General features: G+C 39.8%; 1 protein-coding gene across 2 annotated transcripts in view; it reads left to right on the top strand.

Annotated features, from left to right (window-relative positions):
* Nucleotides 1–24,272, top strand: part of TAFA1 (TAFA chemokine like family member 1) — a 225,182-nt gene that overhangs the window by 198,407 nt on the left and 2,503 nt on the right. For both annotated transcript variants that reach the window (XM_074152020.1, XM_074152019.1), the window contains exon 3: nt 21,772–21,896. In XM_074152020.1, the coding sequence (XP_074008121.1) occupies nt 21,772–21,896 (125 nt within the window). The remainder of the gene's footprint in view (nt 1–21,771; nt 21,897–24,272) is intronic.

The raw sequence follows: 24,272 nt of genomic DNA, 5'->3' as shown, positions 1-24,272 counted from the left end.
ATATTGGCATGAGGCAATTCACATTCAAGCTAATGGGAGTTTTCCAGGAGTGTTGATTCAGGTTCTTGATGAGAAATGAGTATAGCTCCTTTTGCACATCTTTACAGCAGAAATAGCAGTTAGAGTAGAGAAGAGTCTACTTGAGATTTTATGAAGTGGTGCATAATGATGCACCAAATGGACAGACCTTCATAGAAGTCTCATTTTCTAAGAGAGCTGACCTGTACTCTTTCTGAAAACCAGACATCTTCAGGGAGTGGCAAGTTACCTACCTCAAAATAGTCACCACATGCAGTGAGTCTTGCTATGAAATCTTGACCTACGTCTGCCCACAACTCTCTCTCCATTATGAAATGTTGATAATGGGTATTTTTACTGTGAGCACATTTGATTTAATTCAAGTCCAGTGTATTTGAAAAAACATTTCTTGCTGTCTATGCAAATTTAAAAACTGCCAAATCATCAAAAGAGCTGAGTATGAATTTACCTCTTTGACAATTATTTCTTGTCACATTATTTTGGTTTACAGGGGATTCATCACAGGGGAGAAGAAAAAATAAAGCCTCTTGACAGCTACAAGGAATTAACTGTGCTTACAATAATATATTTTCCAAGAGAAGGCTGGAGGGCAGAGTTTGACAGTGCTGAAGCTGTACCACATACAGCAACATCCTGTGACTATCATTGTCCTGGACTTAACCTTTACAGAGGGAGGACTCGCTGGTCTGTGCTACAGACCAGCATGAATTGTGCGAGACTCCCAGTCCCAGCTCCCAGGAGAGGCTGAAATTCTGCTGTTCTGATCATTCCACCAGTGCCCATAACATCCCTGGTCCTCGTATTATCGGCAGGCAGAGAGAAAAGTTGGTGTTGTGCCCACAGTGTATTTAGCAAACTGAATCGCAAAGCCCAGGTGCCCACGGAAGCCTATGGCCAAGAAGGGAATTGGACATGGAGCTAATTGAGTATCTCTGGCCAGGGTGGTGTCAGCAATTATAATAGCATTCCTTATTTCCCATGGAGAAGAGCTTCTCCTTGTATTTCACGCTTCTGCCAAGAAAAGGATAAAAGGAGATTTTTCTCTGTGTCACTGAGGACAATCCCCTTTTCATCCAAATGAATTATGCTGTCTCCAAGGCGCCAGATTAATCTGTCTATGATATCCCTTGTGTATTGTTTCTAGACTAACACATATCTGTGTTTCTTCTTTCATGATCAACTGGTACAAACAAAAGCTAACTCACATGGTAGTCTTTCACTGCTACCCACCGCCATGAAAAACTACAGGACTGATTCGGCCCTGCTGAAGAAGAGAGGTTCCAATAGACTGCTCACTAAGCAAGCAAAGATTTGCTGTGCATGGGGGTAAAGTTTCACCCTTGAGTTGCCTCATAAGAAGCCACTGGAGGAGATGCTTTAAGCATCTGACACGGTTCCCTGGAAGAGCAGCAGAGGCAGGCGGCTGAGATGATATTTTGATGCTGTGCCTGATCCTCTCTTGAAACTCCCCTGGCTGCTTCTGAGCCTCTTGAAAGGGAAGCAGCTGCCTATGCCATGCGTCAGCCTAGGTCCAGTCCAAAGTTCTACATAAGCTAGACATTTGCAATGATCCCAAAGTATTTTGGGGTAAGATACAGATAATAACATTTATGTTAAGGCTGATGATGAGTATGGTTTGGCTCAGTGGAAGCTCCTTCTCTGGCTTCCTTGTGAACTACAGATTATTGCATTATAGGTATACGCACCAGGAAAGGCAGACAAGGTAGGAAGTCTCAGAGACACAAATGAATTAGGGTTAAATGGAGCAAACTAATTCTCGATCAGATCTACTCACCGCTAAAATGAAGAAGATAGAAAGAGACAGAATCAAAATTAGCGAGATAACAGATTGCATTTCTGGTTAGGAAGAAATCCTGCATTATGAAAGGCTGGTGGATTTAATGTTCAATTCTACCCTTATTTGTCATGCACGTTGTAAAGCATATTTCCAGTCATCACCTTCTAGTTGAATCAGGGCGGTGAGTTTTTGTTTTTCTTAGAGTACTTTATGTTTTGTAGCTTAGAGCCTTGGCAGAAGTCCATCTGCAGTAATATATGATTCACATCGTTGTGAGGCTGGGGACTGCTATTGTTGCTGTTCTGTTTATGCTCTGCTGTGTTTATGGAAGGATCAGGATTGGAGCTGTGAGGTTTTTCTCATGATCCCTAAATCCAGAAGTGTATTTGCACCATTTTTATCCCTACAAGGTTATCTACTGCTTACAACTCGCTTTCCTGAGAAATGGTCAGACAAGACATATTGGAAAGCAGCCTTCTTTTGTGTGTGCTAGTATGTAAGAAATTATATCAGACAGTAACCCTGGTTATGAACCAAAAAACCCCACTACCCTACAACAACCACCCCCCTAAAAAAAACCTAGAAGAAACTAAAGAAGCAGCACCCCCCATGCCCCCCCCCGCAAAGAAACAGCTCATTTGGAGGCTTTGCAAGACAGTTCTGGGAGTTTCAGGTAAAGATCATATATTCTTCGCATAACTGTACAAATTGAATGTGTTGGCTCAATACGTAAATTGTTTTCAACTCTCTCTTGTTGTTCAGTCTAACGGGAGTTTCAGTGGCACCTTGGTGGAGTTTCTCAAGGCATTGGTACTGGCAGATATAAGATGGCCTGTTTCAGCTGGAGGGAAGTTTCCTGGGGAAAATTTTGCCCTTAATTTCATGGCCAGCAGATCTAACAAATGATGGCTGCAAGAAAACTCTCTAACATGCCGCGAGTGGAAAGTTCTTTATACGGCATCACTGGAAATACGAAATGAGTATGAAAGCCCACCACTTCTATGCACACATCTTCCAACAGTTTCAGCAAAATCAAGGGATTTCCAGATCTTTGTCCTGAACAATAAGCAAGCACATTTTACAAAGATATGCTCAACATCCGTATAAATAACAATTGATCTTTTTGCCTTTACAAGCCATCAGCAGAAGGTGAAAACTTCTTTGCTTCCTCATTCCTACCCTTCATCTGCCCACATAGGCATAACAGCATGCATGTAAAAATGCATTAAAATTTCAGCCTTGCAATTTAAATGTCAAGTCTTCAATCTTACTCCAGTACATTTAGACCCTCTTTTGTATACAGTATGGTTGACTTCTTGCAAATCTAGTTTTCTTAAAAATGGCAGAACATCCCTCTGTGGCCCTTTCTGATAGTCCAGTTTGTTCCTCTACCCCTGCAGAACAAGAACATAATGCAGCATGCTATGCTGAGAGATCAGCCGCAGACAAGCCCTTAGGGATATTGAACAGATAGTTATATTGTCTTTGCAGAGCTGATCTGACTCCCTTTTGCCTCGCTAAAGTTTAGCAAGGGCTCACTGAAATGCTGCTGGGATTTAGCTTTACTGTGGTATAACCAGGCATGTCTGTACGGGGACATGGTGTTGCAAAGGTGTGTTTCTGACGCCCGTCTCTTTCAGTGCCCTGAAAAAAAGAAAAGGCTGCACAGAAACATATGTGTGTGTGTATATATGTAATCCACTGCACAGCTATCTAGTTGTCTAGATTATTTTTTTTTCTTCCATCCTGCATAATTTCCTCAGGTATATATCGAGAGAAGCTGTTTGCAATTTTGCTGAGTGACGATTTGGGGGGAGTTGTTGCAGAAACTGCTGAAGACCCGGAACACAGACACACCAGGCTGCACTAATGAAGTTGCAGACATAGCCTGCTCCTCTTTCTCTCTCTGTAGCGCAAACTAGTGTTTAGGATCTCACTTTCAAAGACCGAGGGCTTCGAGTGAGTCACCTAATTCCATATTTCGGCACCTAAATTACTCACCCGCAGTGGTTTTCTAAATTAAAAATTACAATTTAAAACAAAAAGCACTAACAACTGTACAATTTGTTTTTTCAGACTCATTCCATTTGAAAGTAATAGCAAGTACAATGACTTGCAAAAATCAGTTTATGTAACTCGTTAGCTTCTGAAGAATTTCCTTCCAAACAGTAATAATAAATGTACATGTGTACATTAAGAGCCTTCTTTTGGGTCAGATTTTTTTAGTGTTAGAAAAACTTATTTTTATAACTATATAAAATGTTATGGCCATTCCTAAAGAATTCATAGGTGCTTTTTTATTCCACTGCCCACAGAAAGTGGAGGGGAACTTGCCGCTAACCTCTCTTTCCAGCCAAGAGGACACAAATGTAACCCAGTATTTCTACTGAAGGATAGTGGATATTTTTACCATTCTGCCCACATCCTTTGGAGCAGCTTGTACAATCCATAGTGATCCAGGGAGAGCAATATACTTTCCCTTCCACCTTGGCAGGGCTTTACAGTATTGAAGCAGAGCCTGGAAACTGCTTTGAGACCCTTGCAGTGGAGGTGCTAAAAAGACAGAGGGAACTGCTGTGGCGTGATGATGCACAAACTTTGCTGCAGCGTGAGCCTACCTGTTACTACAAAAGCCTTTGGAGGTCAAAAGCTGTCCTAATTTGACTCTTTCTACCTGCTTTTTAATGAACAAATGCTGACACGGTCTGAATTATTCATTTATATTGAAATACAAAATCTTGAAGCACATCAGCCACTAAAGACCCTTCTTTGCAGAAGACACTCTGCATTTCCCTGGCCAGGAATGGTGCTCCCTGCGAGGCAGAGCTGGAAGGGCTCCCCATGAGCTCCCAATGCAGAATTGAAGTCTTGAATGCTCCCTGGCCACGAATTGAGCCCCTGAATGCACAGGGACTGAATATTCATTTTGTCCATTCTTCAAAAAAAATACTTACAATCTAAAGTACGAGAATAGCTCCATTCATAAGCCACTATGTGAGACAAGTCTCTGTCACCGGTGCCATATCTACATTTCTTAATAAGAAGCGAACAAAGCCGCTATATTGCCATGTATAAAAATAATGAAAAAAAAAAAAAAAAAAAGATATCCAGAGAGAGAAATTACCTTTTTGTCATAAAGTGATGTGGGTTGATTATAAGCATACGTATTATTTCTCTTTGTTGTTCCCTTCATTGTGCAGTCCAGGAGAACAAGGGAGCTGTGTGCTCCTGCTGTATGGCTGGATGATATTAGGGTTTCAACATTCGGAACAGCAGATACTTAGGGTAAAACTTTCCCCTGATTTGAGCTGAGCTATTCATCACACACGTAGCTGTCATTAATCTTACATGCAGAGCCAGGCTTCTCATATTTCAAAATCTTTGGAGAGGCAGCTTTTTAATCTATATTTGGTTCTTCTTTTTTCCCCCTCTGAGATTGATTTCTCTTTGCATATAATGCTGTAGTAGTTTCAATTTAAACAGAACCCTGAAATAAAATAGTTGAATATGAAACCTTAGCAGAGAAAAAGGAAACAATTATCTTGACATTCTTTTTATTTTGAAAGTAAAAAACTTCAATGACAGCACCACTGACTGACAAAATTGACATGTGTTTTAATTTCTGTTTCAAGCAATGGATTATCTTAATCACAACAAGAGGGCATATACTCCTGGATGGGGCCATAAATTCAATTAATCTCAGCAGTAATTCTCAAAGCAATTCATTTTCATATAATGCAGCACCTTGAAGTATCTAAATTACAGCAGCTGAAGCTGGTTAAAGATAAGAGGCAGTTGCAGAAGCTTCCCAGCAGCTCCTGGTGGCCAGTTCTACCTCCTTTCTGCCACACCAGCTCAGGCAAAAGGCAGGGCTGCTGGAGCTGATCCTCTGAACCTGGGCAGAAAAATGAAGGAAAAGGACAAGGAAAGGAAAATGTCAGGGAAAACAGAAAAAAAAGTCAGAATGGATGTGAGGGCAGCAAATGGTAGGGGGTAAGATCTAAGCTTATTCTAAAAAATTTATGAACTATCATAGCTGCAGGTTATAAAGTGTCTCTATCAAAAGTTTCTGGTGACCCAGAGCAAAATTTTTAAGTGGTTTGCATATCTCTCTGGGCTCTTGAGATAATAATATAGCTGTCTGTTCCTTATTTTGTAGGTCATTTTTACAGCTCAAAATCTAAAGCCCCTCTCTGCTAGTATTCAGAAAAGGATGTTATTGGAAGCCCAAACTCCTTGCCATTTTATGGAGCTGAATCTGGACATATAACATTATAAATTCAGCAATGTGTGTCACTATGGGAACTGTTTCTCCCGCCAGACAGCGTTGGGAATGAGCTGGGAACTGGCTGTTTAGACACTTGTGTGTGCGCGTGTCTGCCAGGCACACATGTACATAAACATGAAGATATGTAAATTTTTACTATTAGGAGTTTGCATTTCTTTGCTTCACCATTTCTTCTGATTTTGCTTTATTTAGCACAGATTATCTCTGTAAGTCTGGCAACTAGTCAATTACTGAATTCCTTTTCAAAGGAAGGAAAAGGAAGATTACTGAATTCATCAAACTAGCATAAATCACCATATCTTCCCCACCTGAGGATCTGACCCTCTAACGGTAGTTTCTTTCTTCTTTATAAAGGTAATTATTCTATTAAAATTAATAGTAAAATGAATACTGCTGTGGCTGAATTACATGAGATAAGCATGAAATACTGTGATCTGTTCTGCTATGAATTAGTAATTATAGTGTGCCCGGTGAAATTTGCATACTTTCCTCTCCTTCCCTGCTATCCAACTTGGTTTAGTTGCTAAAGCTCTCTCCAGGGTTGGAGCTGGAGATTGCTAATGGTTTACACTGGCACAGCAAAGAGGAGGTGTTTGCAGAACGTGGTACCCCTGAGTTTTAAGACGACAGAAGAAGTTACAAGATAAGCATGGATTTGTTTGGTATTTGGAATATCTGTGATTGCCTTTCTAAATACGGTTGAGGGGTTTTTGTGCTTATATAGATGAGGTGAGGAAACAAAAGAGGGGAAAAGGAAATCTGTCTCCTCTCCACCTGCTATTTCTGCGTGAAAAGTTTAGCTTCGTGATATGACTTTGAGTTCACACTGCCTGGAGCAGCAAAAGTAGTTGGTATCTCAGAGGGACAGCACTCAGGATAAGGGAGCCCCAGAACTCACGCAGGAGTTCATGGAGCTGCGATAGCTTCTGTTTTGGAAGGAGCAGCGTTCACCTGCTTGCTCTTAGGTGGTTCATGCGAAGTTTAAAGTTAACCTTGAAGAGGATAAACGATAGTAGGGCGAAAGGCAAGCTTTCCCACACACGTATGGAGAGAGATGCCTTGAGCCAGCAATAGCAATTACTTATTAACTAGAGGATGGCAGGAAAAGATAGTTTTTTCAGTGCTGTATGGACATAGGGCAGAAGTCAAGTATGGGAGCCAGGCTGGTTTCTGAGGATGAGAGAGCCTGCTCAGCACCAGCAGAGGAGTTCTGCCCTGCAGCCTGAACAGCCCTGCTGTTCCAGGGTACCTGCTCAGCTCAGCGAGGTGGGCTCTTCCTCTCAGCACAAGGTAAATACCCCTCAACCTGAGAGAAAGGGACATATGGAAGAAAACTGAGATAGGGAGAGCTATTCCCCTTTGACCCGTGGTAGCCTGAATCTGACATCCTTGTGAGTGTCCAAAGAGAGCTGTGTGTTCAACTTGGCTTCAGAGGCAGAAGGAGGAAACAACTGCTGCCCAGGCAGCCTGGGAAAGCCCCAGCTGGCTGGAATCCCATGAAGTAATTGCTTTTGTTAATAGGATTTTATTGTTATTAACCACATTAGGATGGTTGCAGACTGGTTTAGATAGCTTATGCTTGATTAAATAATGACCTGCTGTAGTGATAAATGCAGACTTGTCTCAATGAATGAAAAACTTTTACTTTCCTGAGAATAGTATGCAGCCACAATTGCTCAAAACAAAAGAAAAAAAAAAAAAAAAGAAAGAAAAAAAGACATGTTGACATGCTTAATTAATACAACGTATTTTTTTTCTTTGTATAAACCTTGATCTTGACAACCCCCAAGCTAATAGAAGGTCATCCTTTTTTTCTTATCTAGAAGTGCTAAATAGTCCGTGCAGTGCATAGCTTACCCAGATCAACATAAGCACTTCTTCACCCCTAGAAAGCAACCTCAGACAACTTGTAAAAAGTTCATATAAACTTGAGTTGCAAGGCATTATTTTTAATTCATATGGTCTATCTGTGTTTCCTAGCACCTGAACAGTCCTTCCTGCAAATTACATTCTTTTTGTGAATATAAACAGTTTATTAAAACTCCTGTATTAATTATTTAAATGAGTTTATAAATATTTGAGGAAGCCCATGCAAAAGGCACTCATAATAAATTACCATATTCTACCTTCATTGAAAGTTAAATTACAAAACTCTGAAGACTGCCTTCTGTAACAAAGACTTCGTGTCATCACAAGGTCCAGGGGAAGAGCATAATCTCTAGGTAACAAAAAAAAAAAAAAAAAAAAATCAGGACCTGGTGTTTAAAGGCAAATAACAACATTTCACTCTTAGGGTGGTTGTACTAAGCGTGACACACAATCAAATATATGACTGTTTAATTACTCATGCTCAGTGTCTTACGAGAGGAGCCATCGGTTTCCAGCCTTGACTTTGGTATCAGAGATGTGCGGAGTGAATTACTGAGCAGAAGGGGACGTATAGGTACTGAGGAGAAGCCTACAGCAAGCAAAACAAGAAATCATTCACACAGATCAATTGATTGAATGAGAAGTCAGATACTGTAAGTGGTACTGGAAAGAATATCAATCCTACAACTCTATGGCAGATCAACCTGAACAGTACAAGGGTATTTCTTATACGAGAGAACAGGCAAAAAAATAAAATTAAAAAAACGGCAGCAGCAGGATAGCAAAAACTTCTCTGGAGAAACTGTTGAAATTCTTTTCCAGATGTGAGGAAGCTTCAGCTTTGGAGTTCTTAGGTTTGCAATGTTGGTTGGTAAAGTGAAGACTCATTTTGTAGACATTCCCATCTTTTGAGTCCCAGTCTCCGTGCACATGGTCATGCCTGGCTGTCAAGGACTCTGCACATTAAAAATAGCAGATGCCAATCAGGACAGAGTACTTCTGCAGAATTCAGGTAATGATAGAAAGAGATGTCTGATGATGAACCTCTTCACCATGTGCTTCTTTCTTAACCGTCCTGTATTCAAGGGTTCTCTTCAGGCAGACGCATGGATTTCTTGAGAACTTGGTAAGGTCAGTTCATGGTCGTGCAGGATAGACTAAGAGATGCTCCTGCTGTAAATCGTCAGACTGTGAGCTCGTGATGATTGGTAAAACCAAAGACAGACTCACCTCTACGAGGAGTGACAGTTCAGATCATCACATATCCTGCCTTTACAGTTTTCCCAGCACTTGTCTGCTCACCTGCTTCTCTTGTCCAGCCATCCTCTCTCCCATTGGTAATCACTGCTAAAGCAGAAAATCAGAGATCTTACTAGCCTACGTAATGGCCAGATTTAGGAGATTCACTAGCCAATTATCTTTCCTATTTGATCTACTTTTAAGTGTTTGTGCGGGTGACTGCTTAGAAAGAAAACCCAGCTCGTTCAGCCTTGTGCTGTTTTAAAGTGCTTTAAAAAGAGAACAAAGAGTATTATAAAATTTCATCTAAAACAACTTCCTGTTTGGTCTGCTAGTAACTATAGCAATTCTCAGTACCTTTGTTTAGCTATTCATCTTTGGAGGGCTTCTGCTTGCATACATTTTGCAACTGGCAGAGCTGATCATATTCTGCAAAGCATTTAACGCTAATTCATGCTCAGATTTGTAAAAGAACTTGCACCAGGCATGCTCAGGCTCCATTTACATTCATTTTGTATGAGCATTAATGAGATCAAGTAGAACAAGGACAGATGTTTGTGAAAAATAAAATGTTAAACTCCTATTTGTAGTGATGAGAATAGAGCTTACAGCTTCATAGCTAAGAATCATCTGACCGGAGCGTGTACGAGATTCCTGGAGTATCTGGAGTCTGAGACTCACCGCTCCCTCCATCTGGTTATTATTTTTTCAAGAGCACATCTTGTGTATTACATAGGAAATAATGATCCTTGTATAAATTCAGGATTATTCACTCTAAGGACAACAGAGTAAGGTCATCATATAAATAATTTGTAGCAAAGACTTGCCTAGAAATGCAATCCAGGGACTCTTCCAAGGTAAAAAAGAAAGAAAAAAACACTGTAAATGGTAGCGAATTTTCATCTTTTAAAATAATACAACTCGGAGTTAAATTGAATGGAGGCAAAAAGACATGAGCTGTGCCAATACCAACACAGCCATGAAATTTCAAGTGCCCATTAACAGACTTCTCAGCTCTGCAAAATGTCGCAGAGTAAATAAGCATTATGAGCACTGAAGGAAAACATAATTTCAAAGAAAAGCTTGTCAGTTAAGGTCAGTTTAATATCCACTCATGAATTTCACTGTTTTTAAGTCTTGCTGATAAGCTTTTATAATTGAGTTACTTCTCTTATTCGGGCATATTGAAGCAGTAATTAAGCTGTGATATGAGACACAAAGTATCGTGTGCACAATTCATCAATTTTTGTTCAGTCTCACAGTTCTTGTTCCTATTGCACTGGCATTGTTGCACTGAAATATCTCCAAATCTATCATGTCAAGATTATGCATGATGTAATTTGTAATAGTGGCTAGGGATTTGTTTATAAAAAACAAATGTTCCTTTAATTTTTAAAACAAAATTAGACTTGTCTTACATCACAGAACAAAGAGATTTGAATGAATACAACAATTTTTATAAATCAGTAATTACCTTGTGGAGTGGCAGTTGGCTCATTTAACCTTTGAAAACAGCTTCCTCCACACAGATTTTAAACTGTGCCCTTCTGAGATAAATTTTGAGGGCTGGACTGTGGAGATTTGAGTGCTCTATAGGTGTATTATTTATACCACAGCAATCCCCAGTTCATGGAATTTGGACCATATCATCTCTTCACCGCAGAGAGAATTGCAAGTGAACTAAACTGCCTCCTAAAGACATTTGCAAGCTCTGCTTTTTGATATCACTGTGCATAAAGTGGCGCAGCACGTGCAAGTTCATAGTACCATCATTAGGACAACAAAAACTCCCTTAGTTTATCATTTCAAGTGGAATTATCCCTATGATGAGAGCACAGGGTGCCTGTCCCTAGTTTGCAGCATGAGTTTGTTGGTTTGATGGGGGTTTAACTAACACTCCACCAGCCATAAACCAGTCTGCCTTAAACACATTTCTGTAGTTGATTTGGTCTGAAAATAGCTGGTGGGTGTAGACAATGGCAAAGTGCTGCTCCCATCCTTTCCCAGAGCACCCTGGGTCATCCATGGTTACACTCATCAGGGCTTTGACTCACATCACTTTACTCTGAATACCAAATAACCACATGCCAACAGGCAATTAATGAAGGCTGTAGTTCTTCTGCATGTGTGTCGATTGGATAATAGATTTGTGTATATCTCACCGGGCTGCAGGACACAACAGGCAAAACATTTTGGGGGAAAGAAAGCATACCAAGAATCTATTATGAGACATTTGGTCAAGCACAAATGAGCTACTTGCAAAGTGTTTTAATCACCAGCCATGAACCAGTTAGGCATCTTTACTGCTACTAAGCAAGACAAAGATATGTGTTGGGGTGGGTGTTTTGGACATAAGGATGGCTGCACCAATAGGTTCTTGCACTGATGGGACTAAGGAGGTTAAGAAGGTCCGTCCAGAGCCACGTCCTGCCACCGTGACAATGCCAGCAAACAGCTGCTCACACCCTAATCCCATCTTCACATGGCAGGGTCAGGCTGTCCAAATGGCTGATACCTCAAGCAAGGTTCTCTTATAAAATTGCAAACCTAACTCACTAAAGTGAAGGCTGAAATCCATATTTAATTGCACACCTCAACGTATTGCTGAATCTGCCCCTACCACTCAATTCAGCAAGAAGCTCAGACCAGCAGTGATATTCACACCCTTCTAAGACATTAAATTCTTATAACAAGCTCAAAATTATGGAGTGTTTTGATTCAGGAATTTTCCAGCTCTGATTATTATCCTCTTTAAGGGAAAAATAGCAGATGGCTTCATGTACATCACACCTCTTAGCAGTCACTTTTTCCAAAAATTCCTTGATATCCAGATTTTAGGAGAAATATTACCCTTTTACTGCTCACACCGATCTCTGATCATTTCCTTTGCCACTTCTCCTGTCCTCACATGCTTTCTTCAGCAGCAGGTACACACTTGACAGCCCTCACTGTTACAGAGAGACACTTGGGAACCTAGCTACGTATTTCCACATTTTCTAAACTTAGGGTTTCATCTTTAGGCCTTTAAAGCACAGAGAAATTAGTATTTTTCACAGGAAAAAAAAAAAAAAACAACACACTGACAATGTAATAGCTTGCATTTAAAAAAAAAAAATTTCCCCTGGAAAAACATATGCAAAGCATAAAAAAGGGGTTTTTCCCTAACCAATAACACATAATCATATTATGTGTTATTATTTTGTACATATACAATGTAAGAATTTTCCCTATTTATTTGTTTACAGGAATCTTCTCAGTGGACTGGAAACAGCAAGAGACAAATACTACACAATTTATACCCAAGCAGCGCACCAGATCTTAATTTCATAACTGATAACTATGCAATATATTATGCATGCTTTGTTATGCCTTATAAATGCATTACAGTTATATAATTTATTCATTTTCAGTGCTCTTTCATAGAGTGCTTTGCTGCTAAGCTGCATTTCTGGCACCTCATTCAGTCAAAACTCTGTGAGACTTTCACCCTTCAGAGCCCATCTTGCAGCTTTTCCCTTCCACCTCGCTAACCTCAGCATCCTGCAGCGCAGGGGATTCACGTCTGAGCAAACGGCAACTTTTACAGACACCAGATTTGGTCCAAAGCCTGCAAAAACTAAGGAGGGTTTTTTCCTGTTTTTTCAGTAACTGTCGGATCAGACCCTAAACACGGATCATTGGTTTCTAATGCAAAAGCAGGCAATAATTGTTCCTCTTGGGTGCTCACTTCCACCATCATGAGGGACAGAGTCATAGTAATTATATCTTTGGTTCAACACAGTCATTTACCAGCAACACCGGTTGTGTGAGCAGACATCTCCACAGCACCATCAGGATCACAGCTGGTCATCATATATATATATATATATATGACTTTGACCACCGCAGGCAATGCAGGAATAGCATTGCAAGGCCACCCACAAACCTCTGTGTATCTCCCTTCTCCTCATCTCACAGCCTGGCTCTTCTCTCCCTGCATTTCAACTCATTCATTTACTTTATTAATGAATTATTATTAATGAAAAATTAACATTGGAGACATTTTTCTTCTTTGATGGCACACCAGTCCTCAACCCTGGTCTGAAATATGTGTGTGAATATTTATAAGCAGCTTCCTATTGTCCTTCCAAAAATGTATAATTATGCTGCAGTTCATTGGCATTTCATTAAATATATAACAATAAGATTAAGCTTTCACTAGGCTATCTAGAAGCAGTTCAAATAGGGTGTAAATAACACTGCTACACTGCACAAATATTTTATCAGCCTGCTCTCAGCTTTGTTCTGCAGTGAGGGACAGATTCAGTTCCAAACTTCAGCAGCAATGGGTCTCTCTAACCTACCAAAGATCAATTTTTCCCATATGGTTTGGGAGGGGATCCTCAGTCACCTGCATTCATTTCAGCTCCCTCCATGTGAACATATCATGTTTTCATTAGTCTCATTAGCACTCATTAGTGTCAGTAGGTTGCTCTCAGATGACCCACTGTCTTAGCAGCGAGGTTATGTCAAACACCAATAAACTCACACGCGTAAAATTATAAATAAAGGTGGGTGGCTCAGCACTTGCCTCAGATGCATGATGCTGTGCATGAATTCAAGAATTTCCAAGAAAAAATGCAAGGCTGTGTCCTAGCACTCCGGAAGGTCATAGAATAAACTATGCGCTTTTGGGCAGACAAGTTTATCATACATGGTTTATTTATCATTTCATGTCCTTTCTTGCTGCCACAGGTATCTGCAAAAACCTGTTTTGCTGAGGCTTGCTCTGCCTTTCACTGTAGAAATCTAGTTTCCAGATAGATAATGCAGTGGAGGTTCAGTTATAATATCAACTATGATCCATAACTTTCAGAGGAAAAAATGTCAAGCATTGGGCACATCCGAGCTTAGTGGAATGTAGAATAATTAAAAAAAGCCAACGATGCCTTTTGAGTACAGTATTAGCAAGTAAGAACCGTACAGGGGTGAGAGCCAGCTGCCAAGCACAATTTGGCTGACCTGGGACCTGCTGACATCTCCAGGAAGTAGTGCTACAAGCCATTGGTCTCCAAGCCTGACGGCTTCTGGTGGCTCCATTTTTTTGTTACCTTAAAATCTGAAACTTTGAACACATCTCACTAGTTGAACTATAGGGCCCAAGAAAAATTTTGATTGCTTTTCATTGGCTTATACTCGGTGCTGCTGACCCGACTCAGAAGATAAATATGCAAATTCTACGGTTATCGTTAAAATCTGGATGTTTTAATCTGTGTACTAGGTAACAAAACAGAGGTTTTTACCTCTGAACAGCTATATATTCTTTATAAGTACTCAGAGGACCTGAGTTCTGTCATTTTTAATGCACTCATGGAAGTGAAGATGCACATTCACTCACCATGAAGGTGCCACCCATGGTGAGTGAGAAATCGTGGTCCTAGTTCAGTTATGGATGCCCCTCAGCCATATGTCTAAGCAGCATTTGTTTCCAAAGGCCCAAAAAGAGAGACGGAAAAATGACAAAGCTGCAGCGTACGATGCTCCCAGGGTGAACAGCCTTGAGGGCTATTAATTCCTTTGCAGGTTCTAAGCTATTTTGTATTAAATCTGCCCTTTAACACACCATCTCTATTCAGCTGCAAGTCAGGAATGTGCTTAAAAACCTTCCGGCAGCACACAGACTTCGTATAATTTTAATGTTATTATCGTAGTGCCTAGGAAACCTGGTCTCAGTCTAAGACACCATTTTTCTAGTTGTACAAACGCAGAAAAAAGGTCAGTCCCAAATTGCTGCAACAGAGCGTTGAAGCTCAGCAGGTCGGTAAAGACAGAGGGGAACATACAAGGAAACAAGGCAAAAATAACTCATCCTCTTAAGTAAATAAAGTTACAAATGGAAAATTGGTTTAGCAAGAAGATGATTTACCTGTAGTAACAGAGAAAGCCAGAAGCGGAGCTGGGATTAAACAAGCCTTGGGAGTTTCTGGTTCTCAGGCCATTAGCCAACACCGTCTCTATTAGTCATATTGTTATGAGGGAAGTATACAACATGCGTATGCCATTTATTCCAATTTACCTAACAGTATGCCAACTGTTAGAAAATGGCAATGTAAGTGTTTTTTCACTAGTGAGTCTTCTCATGCTGTTGAATTAGTACCCTTTTTGCTGGTTTATGCAGACCTTAAATGGAAATTCTTCATGGATTCTTTGTCTCTAATCTGCCCTTTCATATTTTATAGGTATATTTTAGTGCAGCCCACAGGGTTGTTCAGACACATATTACACTCTTAAAAATGTCCTACTCTGGACACTGAATATATTGCAATGAAAAATCAAGAATTCTGGATGAAAAAAAAGTATAAAAACCTTCAATTCTGTCTAAAGTTTTTGCCCATGAATAAAACATTGTTCAAAAACCTGGAGAATATTGCAAAGATCAGAAAGTTCTAAAGGAAAAAAAAATTAATATGACGACCTCTTTTTAATGTTTACTACAATTAAAAATATTAAATTAATTCAGCAAGACTGGATCTGAGGCAATTAGGAGATATGAGACATCACTTGCCAGACTGATTGCACTGTGCTTGTATTTTAAACTGGAGAAATGTCAGTTTTCCCAGAGTTATGAGAGGTCTGTTATCAAAGCCTGCAAAATATTACACTGTCTGAGCATTAGATTGACGCTTCTAAAATTGAATAAGATGGAATTAAAGCAGATAGTTTGATGGACTCCCTGTAGGAAGCATCCTGCTCCTAGACGGCATTATTCAACCTGAAATCCTTTGTTTCGGATTTGTATTCTTTAACTTATCAGACTACTGCTTTACAACTCCCAGAGTAAATAGTATCTCAGCCTGTTTATGAAATACATCACCTTTCAGATGACATGTTCTTCCACTCCGGTTTTCTCTTCCTCCTAGAAAGTGTGTTCCTGCCCCCGTAATTCATTCTGCACCCCATGACATCCCAATAAAGTAAGAGTAACTACATGTCTCGTTCAATTCTCTGAGATTTTGTTTTATAAGGAATAGGTGAGCACAGGGTTACAGATTCTCCTATTCTAGTTTATATCAGGGTTTTTTTTAAAAAAAAAAAAAATTACCTGAAAGATTTTACCTACCTCTGTGCTATTCCCATTGCTGAAAGTCTCCATCAGTGCAAGAGTCTCTCACAGGGAGTTTGAACTTTCCTTTAATCTAATCCATTTAGAAAATGACTCACAATTTATTGAATAAAGTGGAGAAAATTGATATCTTTTCATTAAGCTGACAAAGTCTTTTTCACTGCTGGCATCTGTGAAATGTGTTCGCTATTTAAATTTTATTTATATCAATCTTCTCTGGTGGAAACTAGATTAAAATGGAATGCTTTATACTTACAGTAGAAACTTTCCCATCCTGCAACGAGTGCCACACTGGTATTGAAAATGAACTCTGTTTCTTATTCCTTGGAGTAGCATGATACCTGCGATCGGGAGGAAGCGCAATCTAATATCTCTACCCCTTTGTACTCTATTTCTATATAAACAAAATGTGTACACTTTATCACAAGCAAAAAGAGATAGGTGCAGTGGTTTTATAATGGCAAATGCAGAAGCAATCTTGGAACATTTTAATACATAGCATGTTCCCCCTAAACTGTTGAAAAATGCATGATGATACTTTGCTCTGTTTTCGTATTTCAGGGTCTTCCATAAATATGAATTAAGTTATATATTACTCTGTGAGTATTGTCATATTGTTAAATATAATGTCTTTATACTTATTGTCATATACAGTTTGTCATATTGTTACAGCAATTTTGTAAATACAAATGCAGAAAAGTTAAAGGAGAATTCTATCTGCAAAGAGAAAGTCTGTGCATTTTTTATACACACCGGAGCAGCAAACATGACACAAGCAAGTGCCTGTGAGTTTCTGGGCTGCGTGTGCACATTTTCTGCTGGACCGTGCTCTGCCCGTGTCTGTAAGGGGGCAGTTAGTCACTGCTTTGAATGATTGAGACGCTGCAGTTAAATGCAAGAACTTAAAGACTGAGAAATGTGAAACTTGGCAAGTTTGGGAGTTTCAACAAGCAAGGAAGTTTTAATCAAATGGATTCTGTAGTTTTTTCCAACTGTTGCTTGATTCAAGAGGAAGATGATGGAATGGATAGTGTTTCCATGTTGTTTTGATCTCAGTTTAGGTATAGATATTTGAAGGTGTTCAGTGTGTTTTTACTGTGATCCCATAATAGAATAATTTGTTACTGAAATTCAAGGGTAAAACATCCCCAGCCAGCTCTCTTCGTGCGCCAAAACTTTGTGCTCCAGATGAAGCACAAGATCAAGTCAAAAAGCAGTCACTACCCTTATGCAACCTACAAAGGTTCTCATGAACTTTGCAGGCTGAAGCCCACTGAGTTCAGTCTAAGATGGAAGTTCCCTGCAACCACCAATGACTCTGGGTTTTATGTTTGGGAACAAATTCATTTTAAAATGCAATAGAACTGTGTAAACACCAGCAAACGTAAGCTATTCTCTTGCTCTTTCCCTATATTTAATCTGATTGCCAGATCTCTTCTCTGCAGTTTATTTCTCTTTGGTACATGATTAGCAAATGCCATTTCAACCAAATGCTTTTTTGTCTGTTAATCCATGCAGACTAAATACATCAAAAGTTAAATATTTTGATCAAAAATTTTCTATAGCTTTGCAAACAAAGATTTAAAAAAACAACAGTGTGAATTGGACTGGAAAAAAAAAATCTCAAGAATTTTCTGAAGAAAGTTGCTTTTCTCCCCAGCTTCATTAGATATATGATTAGAGTTTAATATTCGTATAAAAGAGGCATTTTCTTGAAAAGAAGTCAGATATAAGCAATCCCTTAGTTACACTAGCAGGAGCTGGGGAGCAGAAAACCCAAAACAAAACACAAGCAAAGCAGGAGTAGTCAAGCCTCTTTTATATCATATCCTTTTTCTTTCCCCATGGCTGAGGGTATCTGTCTCAGTCAAATCAGCCTTGCATGAAAAAGCTCTATGCTTCGTGTACTCCCCAGACAGTGAGAACACAATGAAAACCACTCCAAAATGTTACAGGCATCTAATTCAGCATGATGTGAGCACTCACAGCCTGTGATACCTGGTGACTAACAGGAGTCTGTAATTCTCATCCCGAATTAGCAGTTTGGGTCACCGAGAAGCTCAGGTTCCTCAGGATCTGGGAGATCTTGAATGCAAGCCGCCCCGAGGAAAAGCATCTTAACTTGAGCAATTCTGTCTCTTACACGACCCCTTCAGCACATCTCGGAGTGACATAACCTAAATGTAGAGAAGCTGAATTGTATTCCCTGGGGAAGCTTCCCCCGCCCCTCCCCATGCAGGTGTACCTAATCTCAAACCCAGCAAACTCTGATTTATTTTGAAGCTTTTTCCTGCCTCTTTGAACAGAGCTGGATGTGTAAAACTTTGAAATCAAGTAGACCTCAAAGGATCCGCAGTGCCCAAGAAGGACAACTGGTCCTAAAGATTAAAAGGCTCTTAATAGAAGAGAAAACCTATAAACACAAGACTCAAAGGAAATAATTTTCATTGGGCTCTGGACGCCCCTGCCACAGCATGGTGGTGAGGACTAGACCACAGCGAGCTTTGTAGTGCTTCAGACGTACAAAGGCTTTTGCCCAATTACGTATTAGAGACAAACAGGAGCTTTTCATCTGCAAATGGCCTTAGTTTCCCCTTTTATAAAAGGAGCCTTGTCTCCAGCCCAGCTATACTGGGTAGGGACAGGTGAGGGTGCTCACTGGTGGGCCTGTGGGTGGGCTACCTTGTGATTGCAACTGCACTTTGATCACAAATCTTTAAATATATATATACACATACGCACATGCACACACATATATGTATACTAAAACCTGCACAGAATTAGATGAATCAGTCAACATTAGGGTTCTGCACCGACTTTGCATTTGATTATTTTTCAAGGTCAATGCCCAAATACTTGGGCTGTATTTAACAGCATCACTAAGCAGTTAAATCATTTTAATTGCTATGAACAGCATTGCTTCTCCCTTCTGCCTCTCAGTCTGTATTCATCTCGTACCTCCGTTTTACATTGTCAACTCCCAAGGCCAGGGCATTCAGTTTTGTGGGTTTTAGTACCTCGCACCATAGGATGCTTCTCCATGGTAATTTAATGCTACAGCACTGCTACTAGTAAATAATTATGATCATGGCTTTTGAATCCATATCACAGGATTCTCCTCACGTATCCTGAGGATGCTGTGTTCTGATGATTGCTGTGAAGGCCAGTATTTAGCAGGATATGGTTTTTCAGTTTGCCCGCTGCACAATCTATTATTAGAGCACAGATTCAGCCCTCGTGTGCCTTTTCATGCATAGCAAAGAGAGATATTTCTTTTCTCCACTGTTAGCAGCATTAATGATACCCTTCTGAAAATGATGTGTGAATAGCATCACTAAACTGCCTTGCAAGTGCAGGTGTAAAGGGGATTTTTTGTGTGTTTGTATATATGGAAAAATTATATATTATATGGTAAAAATGAGGTATAAGCTGTGAGAAGAAATAGGAGAGACAACACAGAGAGCTAGATGATCATTGTAGATCCCTTCCAGCTGAACTATCCTGTCCTATCCTATCCTATCCTACCCTATCCTAAGCTTAGTTTACTTGCTCCAGCTTACTCAACTCTTCTTCCAGACCAAAGGAGCTTTCAAACCCAAGGTGTTTCTCCCTGTGTGTCAAGTAAACTCAGCGGGTGAAGACTATATCCCTGTTGGGACAGTTACTCAGCAATCTCCTGGTAAAATCCCATACCAAGTGAAGGCGTATTTTAGAGATACTCACTTGGACTTCTGAATTGCAGCAGCTTCTCATTAGAGTCAATTAGCTGGCCCAGAAATATTGCTTCTCATTCTGGTTTATTTTTCACTATGGTGGGCTACAGTTGGATGCATGGCCCACAAAATATCTTGACCATATGCCATTCAGATCAACCATGTACCTCAACAAGCGGCAGAGGCTGATTTGTCCACCTTGTCTGAGGAACAAAGATCTCACCTTTCCAAAGGACGTCTTAGTTGCAAAGACGTGCAGTTCAAACATTACTGAAAGTGCTGGTGTCCCTCTTTTGTGCCTTGTTGGGTCTCTTTCTTCTACAGTCACCTGCCCCATGTGCCACGTAGAGCCTCCTCTTGCGTGATGAAATGGACTAGTCATGCACACTTTTTAGTCTAGGAGTATCTCTGGGTTTGGTGCATTTATTTTTCAGTGTGGGTTGTTCATACTCTAATAGAGAAAAAGGGACTTGTAACTTCATCTGTGTATCTGTGAATTAAGGGAATGGATGTTAGTAGCGGCTGCAAAGACATCTTTGGGTGTTTCCTTAGGACTCTGTGAGTATACACAGATTACAACTAGATAAAAAATAAATCAAGACTTTAATTATAAACTCTGAAATGTTGCATACGCAACAGGGCATTTTCCAGAGCGGAATGGTGTGATAGAAAGGTAGTCTGCTGCTTCAAAGGTATTTTATAGGCTTGAAGCAGCTACGTGGGGAGATACAAAAGGGTTAAGCATCTCTCTTGGAGCCAGTGCACAAGAAGCTTTGACAGGTAGCCTTCATGAGTGCAACCATGAAATTAATTCTTGCCAGGGAAAACAAACCACAGAGAGAGCCACTCATGCACCAAATAGTCACAGTTTGCAAGGTTAGCTAAAGTTTATCAAAATCCCCAGACAAAAAATGTCATTAAGATACAGTTAAGGTTACAGACAGATACCAATTCCCAGGCAAGAAACTTCATTAAGGTACACTCAAGGTTGTAAACATATGTGCCAATTAAATTCAAACAACAAGATCCAAACTCTGTCATTATTTACAACGTTAAATATTTGGAAATTAAAAGTTACTGCTAGAGATAATATGGTTTCTATAAAATTCGTAATCATATTTCAACAAACTGAACTTCTGCTGCTGTTCAGTATTACCTTACCTTCTATTTCTAGTCGTGACACTCCCTGCCATGGGATACTGTGAAAGCTAAAAGTCTACATGGGTTAAAAAAATTCTGCACAGATTTGTGGAAGAAAAAGGCAACTGTAGGTACTGAAAGCAAAGAAGACACCATTTATTCTGGAACTACGATTCCTGAAGACCTGGAAAATATTCTGGGGAAAATGTCTTTTGACTTGCCTTGTTCTTATATATGTCCATAATGATCAGATTGGCCACTCGCAGAGACGGGCTGTTGGGGTGGATGGTCCTTTGGTCTGAAGCAGCATTGCTGCCATCACAGCATTCCCTGCAGTCACACCATGATAGCAGACCAGATCTTGTGTATAAGGAAGCTATGGCAAGCAGGATATTCTCTAATATCCTATTAGAGAATATAGGGTGCAAACCAAGTAATTAAATGTGAAATCCTTGCAACTACATTTCAATTGAAGGGTTTAAAAGGGACACTGCCTCTTAAATGCAGTGCTAGACCCTTAAGATATCATTTAATTAGTTTTTTCATTATAACATAGTTGTGAACATTGTCTTTTCTCTTTTAGCTTCAATAGTGATTGGGAAATGGTGGTGTGAGATGGAGCCCTGCCTAGAAGGAGAGGAATGTAAGACATTGCCTGATAATTCTGGATGGATGTGTGCGACTGGCAATAAAATCAAGACCACCAGAGTAAGTCATCTTTCTGTCTATCCCTAAGAGGTCTTAATAGGAAAGGGAGTCACTAATAATTACTCACTCATATCTTTTCCATCATCATGTCTGCTGTAAAAGTCTTAAAGATCACTGCATACCTCCTCAGCCACCCAGTGCTTCTGGTTGGATGAAATTTAGCGAAAATTTGCATGGATTCAGGCTGGTCAGCTGAGTCCAGGCTCAATAACCAGCAGCTTGGAGCTGTTAAATCACCAGCTCACTTTCTTACAGACATTGTCACTTCAGAATAAAAGCTAGTGCACAGCCCTGAGTCCCTTTCTGGTGGCTAAAGAGAAGAACATTAGATGGAAGAGATCTGCTGGCTCCTATTTCCATTCCTTGGCTGTTCCAGGCCACATCTGTATTAGCAGCTGTACAGGTGCTTTGTAGCATGAAACGGTGCTGAGGACTGAAATTCGTATTTCAGGTCTTACTTCAGAGCAGCTCTAGACCCATGCACCCATTAGCGACATACTCTTGAGATTCTGAAGATTCAGGTACCACAGGCCAACAGGTGATGACAATTTTCACCATGCATTGCTAGGAAAATGCGGAGATCCGGCTGCAAAGAGAGTGAGCGTGAATGAGCTGGCTAAACTTCTCCTACTAGGAGATTACCTTTGGAGAAAAAAGTGTTTTTCAGAAGTAGAGTCTAGCTTTTCTTTGGCATTGTGCAATTTTTTCATGACCGTTTTCTTGAAACTGTCACCTATACATCTATTCAACAATTTTAAATTAAATTATTTTCATGCCACAATTGAATATTTTATCCAAGAAAATTACATGGTTGTCAAGTCAAGATATTTTTTATAAATGGATAAATTTTGTTTTTCAGTGAAGTGGAAAATAACTTTTGAAACCTGCTAAATGAAAAAATAAAGCAAATTTTCAAGATTTTTTTCAATGTTTATTAAGAATTTCTACATCCTCATACCCAGCTACTAATTCACAGGAACGTGAAGCTTAGTGTCATGATTTCCTGACTTCTTCCTTTTTCTACAATCCTAAATCTGGTCATTTTCTATGTCTTCTAGGCCTTTTGTTGTAGGAGGAGATTTTACCCCAACTGATCCCCATGCCTTCTAAATTCCTTTCTTTCCCTCCATACGACTTACCCCAGGATGAATTATTTGTATTGCATCTCTAGTTTCTTGAACGGTGCCTTCTGGCATGGCTAATCTCAGCACCACATTAAATTACCAGGATACATATTAAGATAGGAGGTTTTATTTGTGGAAGGCAGTAAGTGGCCCCTGAAAACAGGATGCATATTACCTCTTTGCCATCTCCTAGAGCAAAGGAGAAAGCATGGAGGAAACTCTTATTCCTTGGCACAATTTCTTCCTGGAGTGTCGTTGCTGCAAACCTCTCTGTGCTTACAACTGAAACACCACCGGAAGATTGTGCCCTACTGAATGGGCCTCACAGTGCAATCAAAAAAAAAAGAATAAAAGCTACTACATGTCCTTTTCAGTGAGGCAACATTTTTCTATCACTGAATTAGGGATTTAAAATGGAAGAAAGTGATATTAAGGAAGCAATAAGCAATGTGAAAAAGAATGTTATACTTTTGTTAAATTACAATAATTCGGTACTTCTGCAGTCTGTCTGCAAATTATTTAATTTAGGAATTGCATTTGCTTTTTTCTGTGAAAGTGTCCTGCTCTTAGCTCCCCCAACCCTCATCATATAAACTAGTTTTAGGCGATAGCCTGCATCTAGAAGTGATTGCTAGAAATTTAGCAGCTTCATTAATATGCAGACGTATGGTCCAATCTATTCAGTATGCATCATTGTATTTCATTTAAATTAAATACTTACAGAGTGAGTGCTCATAACTGAAAAAATATTTCTTCATTTACCCACAGGAGTTATTTTAATTAGCTTGTGAGGGGAGTACCTTATGGTGCTGCTTCCAGTAGAATTTTGCTTTGTTGCTTTAAAATATCATTACAGAACAAAATTGACAAAGGCAACACGACATGATGTGCTTAGCAACTGTCTCTTGCATTTCCTAAGCAAAAATTCTACTTCATAATCCCTGAAACTTTGCTTGAATCCGTACTGCTGCATCACGTTGAGCAACATAAATATAAAATAATAGAAACTCTCAGATCCTGAAACAGGCATTTTTTTTCTTTGTTTTGTCATTGCAGATGGCATCAGAGAAAGAGATTACACTATAATCTGTACTGACCCCAGTCCAGGCTGCAAGATTGGGCCATGTGTGTCTAATTTAAGTAGTTAAGGAAGTTAAGAAAGCAGAAGAACCAAGACAAATCAGTCAACATCCTAGATATTTCTGTGGTGATTAGCCAAAAAGCTAGAGCAAATCACCATGGGCTGTAAACT

Source organism: Numenius arquata, chromosome 8, assembly GCF_964106895.1.
Source record: "Numenius arquata chromosome 8, bNumArq3.hap1.1, whole genome shotgun sequence".
NCBI classification, from domain to species: Eukaryota; Metazoa; Chordata; class Aves; order Charadriiformes; family Scolopacidae; genus Numenius; species Numenius arquata.
The sequence above is the reverse complement of the archived record's forward strand: the minus strand, read 5'-3'. Positions and strand labels throughout refer to the sequence as shown.